This window comes from Nothoprocta perdicaria, unplaced genomic scaffold, assembly GCF_003342845.1.
Source record: "Nothoprocta perdicaria isolate Ctin4 unplaced genomic scaffold, notPer1 scaffold_79, whole genome shotgun sequence".
NCBI classification, from domain to species: domain Eukaryota; kingdom Metazoa; phylum Chordata; class Aves; order Tinamiformes; family Tinamidae; genus Nothoprocta; species Nothoprocta perdicaria.
Window position 1 is genome coordinate 1895513 of NW_020456076.1, and position 7414 is coordinate 1902926.

At 38.5% G+C, this 7414-nt stretch overlaps 1 protein-coding gene across 1 annotated transcript in view; it reads left to right on the top strand.

Annotated features, from left to right (window-relative positions):
- AASS (aminoadipate-semialdehyde synthase) overlaps nt 1-7039 on the top strand; it is a 28788-nt gene extending 21749 nt beyond the window's left edge. The window contains exons 20-24 of the mRNA XM_026051671.1: nt 2057-2152; nt 4776-4891; nt 5057-5145; nt 5480-5656; nt 6483-7039. Coding sequence (XP_025907456.1) covers nt 2057-2152; nt 4776-4891; nt 5057-5145; nt 5480-5656; nt 6483-6601 — 597 coding nt within the window. The 3' untranslated portion in view covers nt 6602-7039. The remainder of the gene's footprint in view (nt 1-2056; nt 2153-4775; nt 4892-5056; nt 5146-5479; nt 5657-6482) is intronic.
- The last annotated feature ends 375 nt before the right edge of the window (nt 7040-7414 follow it).

The window sequence follows — 7414 nt, forward strand, 5'->3', positions numbered from 1 at the left end:
TCTTTCTTTCTTTCTTTCTTTCTTTCTTTCTTTCTTTCTTTCTTTCTTTCTTTCTTTCTTTCTTTCTTTCTTTCTTTCTTTCTTTCTTTCTTTCTCCTCCTGCTGTGTTTGGTGACAGATTTATAGAAGACAAAAAATTGACAGGTTTGTGTGAGGCAGTAAGTGTCGATAGTATGTATTTTTAGGAATTGATCCAGTATCTTAAAGTTGATACAGAATTGCATTTCTAATTCATAATTTACATTCTTTCAGTAACCAGAATGTAAAAATCAAAGAGAAAAATATGTTTTTCCATGATCTGAAAGAACTTTTTATTAAGTAATAAGAAATTTTGAATTTCAGCAGCCTTAACATTTTGATCATTCAAGTAAAATGTTAAGAAGAGGTGAATGTGTTTTTTCGTTGTAGTGGCTGGGCTTTCTGCTTTCTGTTTGTTAGCTGCAGAAGACAAAATCAAAATTGTAATTTCCCTTTTGGACTCCTTTTTTATTGTTACTTTAATTGTTAGTATGCACTAAGAAGGAATAAGTTTTCTAAAACCATATTGAAGAAACAGCTTTTATGGATGTCTTGAAATGTCTCTTAAATTAAGGTTTAAGTTAAGGTTTAAGTTATTGTTGTTTTTGTAAATTGCATGAAGAAAGATATGTTTGTCTTTTCCTCCTTAATTGCCCTGTTGCAGTCCAGCAGGTTTTTCCTGTTTTGGAATGGAGAGGAAGGGAGGCTTGCTTACCAAAAGCAGACGGAGGCAGATGTGGGGGAATAGGGGTTACAAATTGCAATAGCTCTCTTTTTGTCAGTCTAGATACGATCTCTTGTTCAGAAGCTCTAAAAATATGTCGAAGGCATCTATCTCGCCATGAAGTCTTAATATGACAGTATCTACTCTTCCATTTGGTCCCTGGTAAAACTTTCTGATTTTGTCTAAGTGTTAGAAGGAGGAAAAAATGGTAAAGTGGCACGAAAAGGTGTTAGCAGCCGTGCTGTAAGAGAGATGTTTCTGTGGCTACTGCTGTTTCTACACCCAAAAAGCAGGTCTGCCAGTTGGGGCCGAGGCAACGCTGGCGGGGTCATTGGAAGTGCTCGCCATGGTGCTACCTGTGTGAGACGTAGGCCACACTGGGCCGTGTAGGCTGCACGTGGGGCTGAGTGGGGTGGCAGCTGCACGGACTCCTCCACGCGCTGCCTCAGGTGCCTGTGGGTGCCTCTCTTGGAGACCGAGGTCATACAGCTGATGGAGCCAGTATAAGTGTCAAGGGAGGATGTTGTTGCACAGCCATCTGAGCTAACAGCCCAGTGCTGGGGTCCCCTAAGAGTGATGGCCTCTCCCAGAGTCCTTCATTTCCACCATGCTCTGCTTTACTGTGTCTCCAGCCGCTTGCCTACGAGTGGTTTCAGGTGTGCAGCAGCCGTGTGGGAGCGCCCTGGTTGCTGCTAAAGACAAACAAAAATGAGAGAATCCGGTTGGGATTTCTTCTCTCATTCAGCTTAATGTCCCTGCCAAGTCTTCTTAAATACTATTAGGTTTCTTTCTTGGTTTGGTTTCTCTGATATTCCTGAAGAAAAATATACCAACACATGTGATTGGAGGAATTCTGATTTTGCATTTAGCTTATCTGATGTCAATGCAGTTGTCCTGGTGTAAAAGAGGGGTGAGCTGAGGCCAGACTTGGGCCCTTGGGCCTCAGTAGTTGGTTTATGGGCCAGCTGGCCAATACAGCCCTGTCTGTAATGACCTGCTGGACTAGCGCTGGTCAGCTTGGCCCTTGGAGCTCGTCAGCCAGTGCTGCTTGTAGTGGAGATATTGGCTGCAGGTTAATAATAAATCATTAAACTTGGTTTTGGAGATAGCATGCAGGGAGGTGGAGGGGATGGTGGTAAGGTACCGATCTGAGGCAATATCCCTGTTGGCATCATGTTATTGCAGCTGTCTTCCCATGAAAGTAACAGTTAACACTACCGTGGTTATGTCCACATTCAAACCGAGGAGAAATGTCTATCTCAGGTTCAAATAATGATGTTTTTTAACCATATTAAACTTTTTTTTTAATTTCAGGGATATTCTAAAACTATGGGAGGCTTTGTAAAACTAGGATTAGTTAACCCAGATCCTAATCCTTTGTTAAGCTCAGCCACACGACCTCTAACCTGGGTGAGTATAAGTTTTATTCTGGTCATCTACTTCTCTCTATTTTAACATTTTTTTTTTCATATCGCTAGGCTTGGATGTGTTTTGCAATGGTAATACATAACCCTGGGCTTCTCTGCGTTTTTTTTTTTTTTTTCCCCCAAAGAAGCTGAGCTGAGTTAAAACTTCTTAGCAAAAACTTCTTCACTAGGAAGGTTAGGGTGGTCAGGAACAGATGACCAGAGACTAGTCCACTGGATCAGTGGAGGCTTCCAGGACTTAGCTGGGCGAAGCTATAGCTGTCTTGACTGAGTCCTGCTTCAAGCAGGGTGTGGGACTAGATGACTCCAGAGGGCCCTTCCAACATATGAATGTCTTAAATTTTCTGATAGTCAGAATCAAACTCTTGGTGCTGTGAGTTTGCAGTGTTCATGTTGGTATTGGCCCATGAGCTTCACTTCACTGTGCAAATATTTATTGGAGCATCAAGAGGTAAGGAATCATGCCTCAGTGAGTGCATGAAAATCTTTTTATTTTTTTCTGTTAAAACCATGTGCCTACATTTTCTTGTCTGCTATTATCCTGCTCTGCTGCCTTGCTTACTGTTGCCATAATTCACCTTAATCCCATTAGTTCTGCAAGATCTTTGTTGTCTCATAAGTTGCTTTTTTGGAGATATTCTCCACTGACTTTGCAAGTGTCTGGGCACACTTAGAGGTTCAGTGTCATCTTTATGAAATGTCAGATGTGCCAGCTATGAGAACTAGTCCAAAGACTGTTCTTCCCTTATGTTTTGAGTTGGCTGTGAGTGATGTTTTGTGAAACAAATATGGAGAGAGTCACAGTGATCTTCTAAGTGCAGTTAGAATAAAACTGACTTTAATTCTTTTGCCTTACTGACAATCATCTTTCTCTTTCTCTTTCTCTTTCTCTTTCTCTTTCTCTCTCTCTTTCTCTTTTCAAAAGACATTTAGAAGAAGTAAAAACACAGTCTTAATCACTTTCCATCTTGGGGGGGAAACTCATGCTCTCCATGAAAAAAAAAAAATTGGATTTGGTTTCCTTTCATTTTGTGAAAACTACATACTCCTAGAGATTTGTTTATGATGTATGTGGACTTAAAAAGCAAATTATTTTCACCAGAGAGCATAGTTAGTAAAAAAGACTGATAACTTGAAACAGCCAGGCTATAACTCGTATAATGTGTTGCTGCAGCACTTGACAATCAACAACTCTGTAGTCTGTACAGGCAGAGTGGGGAGATTGATTTTACAGTATGAGGTGGAGAGCTGCATTTACAGAGAGCTTATATTACCTGTCTCTGTTTTCTTCTTTCTTGTGAGAAATTTTTCTGAATTTTGCAAACCCTTGAGAGAGACACTTGGTTTACTGCTCAGACAAATGCACAAAACTGCAGCCTGTCTTCTCTATTCCTTCCTTGTGCCTTTACCAGAGTTTATATGGACAAAGGTTTCTGCTGTGTCATGGTCTGCAGGGAACATAGTATTCTTCTGACAGTGTCATTATTTCAAGTAAGGAATGTCTTGAGTATTCTCACAACCATGCGAGGTGAAGAGGCCTGCACTTGCTTGTCTCCGACTAACTGAGAGGGCTGCTTATCTCCCCAAATGCCAGGGAGGTTTTCAGTTGGTGTTTGAGCTAGCATTTCAGCAACGTGCCTCTTTTGGGAACTGCAAAACAGACCCCCTGCATCACAGAATATGATAGGAATGACAACTTTTTTTTTTTGAGATTTTTGTCCTCTTTCAAATATAGTTTTGATATCTTCAAGTTTTCTTTGCAAAGGCTATTAGAATTTCCTATTTTGGCCACACTAAGCAAGGATTTAGTGTCACATAATCTATGGAAATAACTCTGAATTTGTTAGTTTCACTGAAAAGCTTGTTTCGGCACTCTTATCACATCTTGGTATTTTACTTTTATCTCCTTTTATTTTAGTTTTCCTGCAAGTCACCTAGCCTGAGGATCTGAGCATTGGAACCAACTTTGCAGTTCTTGTTTGCTTTGCTTCTTGTTAAATACTTCCTTTTATTATTTGTCTTGGTGTGAATGAAGCAAGCAATAATTAGCATTTTCTTAGCACAAAATACCCTACAGATATGCACAAAAATCTTCTGAAGACATTTTGGTAACACTCTCAGGATTGCCACAGCCTTGTTCATCTAAGCAGTCTGTTTCCTTTTGAAATGACTTCCTGCATTTCTAGACCAGCCCATAATCTGAAGTTCTTGGCTCACTGCCTGTCTCCAGTGGCTTCCCTTTCACCCTAATTTTCTCCCAGTGTTCTTTTTTTGTGCAGATTTCTATGTCCATTTTCCCTCACGAGAGAGAGGATTACAACTAACAAGTAGGAGGAAGCAGCTGAGAAGTGGGAATGTAGTGTTTTATAAAAATATGGCTCCCATTCTCCTTTGCTGTGATGAAGTATCCTGGTCTAGGTCACTTTCTTCTGTCTTCTTAGCAATCTCAGGCTGTCTTCTCAGAAATCCTGGAAGTTAGCTGAGCTTAGTAGAGCAGCAAGTTCAGGAAATCTTCAGGAAATCTTGACTGAAAAAGAGTGGAAAGAGATGTCAGGCCTTCAGCTATAACCAGCTTTTTTACCTTTTTTTTTTTTTTTTTAATACAGAAAATGCTCATGTGCAACCTAGTTGGAATCCAGCCTTCTGCTGAGTACAGTGCTCTTAAAGAAGCAGTATTTAGCAAACTGGGAAATGACAAAAGTCAACTGGCGGCAGTGGAATGGTATGATGTGTTACTAATTTTTTTAATTGAAAAAAAAATGTTTGTATTCTTGCTGAGTTCGGTCCATGTTGAAAGTGTTACGCTGAGCAACCTGGGGGAAATACAGAGCTGAAGACCAATCTTTTAATACACAGTGGTATCAGTTTCTCTCATTTCTTCTGCCAGGTTAGGATTATTGGGAGATGAACCAGTTCCATCATCAAACTCCATTGTGGGGGCACTTGCAAAGCACATGGAGATGAAGCTGCCTTTTGGTATGTGAGAAAATCTTCTCTCTTTCATAAATTTGAATGGAAAAAAACAGTATATCCTATATATTTTGTTAGTGTGTGCAACGTTATATTTCTTTAAATCTTATGATTATGTTCTCTTTTCCTTTATTTATACTTTCATTTCTCTTACAATTTTGCTTTCACTTTTATATTTTATCCATCTGTATAGCCCACATCTCCACTGTAAGTCTTTATACACTTTGTAAGTCTTTTTTATACACTTTATGTATATGATGTGTATGCATAGTGCTTTGCTCATCAGAAACCTCTTGGTTTGATTAGAATACTAAGTAATGAATATGTACTTTTCTTTTAGGCACTGGAGAAAGAGATATGATTGTTATGAGAAATGAGATAGGCCTCAGGCATCCTTCTGGTCATTTGGAAGACAAATTCATTGATCTGGTTGTCTATGGTGATAGCAACGGATACTCGGCGATGGCCAAAACAGTAGGATACCCCACTGCTATTGCTGCTAAGATGGTTCTAGATGGTAAGTCACTGTTCAGCCTTTAGCTGTGTCTTTACCTCAGTCACAGTATTTAATCCCTTGTGTACCTGCCTGCCTGTAGGAAGTGAGAAAGTGGTTATCTAATGTTCCTAAAGTGTTGGGAATTTCTTTTTCAAATGTATCAAACTTTTCCTGTTTCCTTTGCAGTGTGTTTAATCTCCAGGTTTGGGTATGAATATTTCAGTCATTCTTGTTAATTTACTTCTTAATCTATAGAGATTTCTATTCAGTTAGACTTAAGTGTTTCAGTGGTACAGAGAGCATCTTTGGCACGGTAAGTTAAGCCTCTGCATCTCTCAGGTGGTCAAGCCCACAGAGAAACAAGCTAAAATATAACCAGTGCTGAGTAAGCTAGCAGTTTCCTCTGCCACTCTCCAGATTGATTATGCTTGGGACATACTATCCGATCGTGTTGTGTATATGTACACACTCTGCACACTCTGCCTGTTCTTCACCAAGTTTAAGGAAAATAGTGTGGTTTCCCCTGTCCTGGTCTTAACCTTTGAGTCTTTATTGCTCTCCTAGCTAATTGAAATAAGCAAAAACTCTATTTTGATTTTTCTATTCCTACCATTTAGTGTAAAAATGAAGGTTTTAGTTCTCATGATCTCCATCAAAGCATGTAATTTGACATGGAATATGAATAAAGTCAATATTAGGTATGTCAAACTTTTTCCTTATGTTTGTGATACGCTATTGATGCTATGTGAAAGCAAATATAGAAGCCAAGTCACTAAAACTACATATGACACTAAACCAACTAATTGCTATTTGCACTTAATACTGTTTTTTTCTGTCTTTATTCCAGGTGAAATAAATGCCAAAGGCATGGTTATACCCTTGACAAAGAATATATATGGACCAATACTTGAACGTGTTAGGGCAGAAGGCATTATATATAGTACTCATAGCATTATCAAGCAATAAGTGGGAGCAGTGGATTTAATCTGCTTTTAGTTTAGTTTTTTTTTTCTACCCCCTTTCAAGAATCTCAGTACAAAGAGTTAAAGACAATGTCTGCTGTTTCAGACAAAAGTGATACCTTCTATAAAAACCAGTTGCCTGACTATAATGTAGAAACTGTATATACTGATAAATGAAACAAATGGTGGCATTTTCCCTTCAAAACTGGAGCTTTGGTTATTTCAGCTGACAGGTATTGCTGATTTTAAAGACAACCTGTCAGACAGTAGCTAAAGACTTCTGCTGTCCTTGAAGCCTTTGACTGTCATCTGAATGTTTTAATATCAGTCTGATCTTTCCTAATAAGACAAAAATCCTGGGAAAATTTTTTAATTGATCGAGTTTAATGTCCAAGCACATAGGGTCGTTATCAAGGCAAAATTAGCTGAAAGAGGAAAAGAGTGATTTTTATTGTGAAGAAAAAGTGTGATTAATGAATTCCATTGATTAAGTATGATCAATTCCATTGATTATGTGGCATATGTAATTTGTTAAAACAATAGAGACAAAGTGATACTTAATTTAAATCATGTTGTCTTATTCGCTTTAACAGTATTTGTGAACATCTTCCCAATATGCAAGAAATCATTCAGAAATTTTGCACAACTAGCAAATAAGATACCGTTAAGATATTCAGTTGTTAATATTTGAAACCTATACCCTAATATTTGTGAAATACATCTCTTATGAATGTAAACTTAAAATTAATTGGAGGAGGGAAGAAATTTAAACCAACAAAAAATTAAAAATCCTCTTCCCATGACAGAGTGGGAGCTG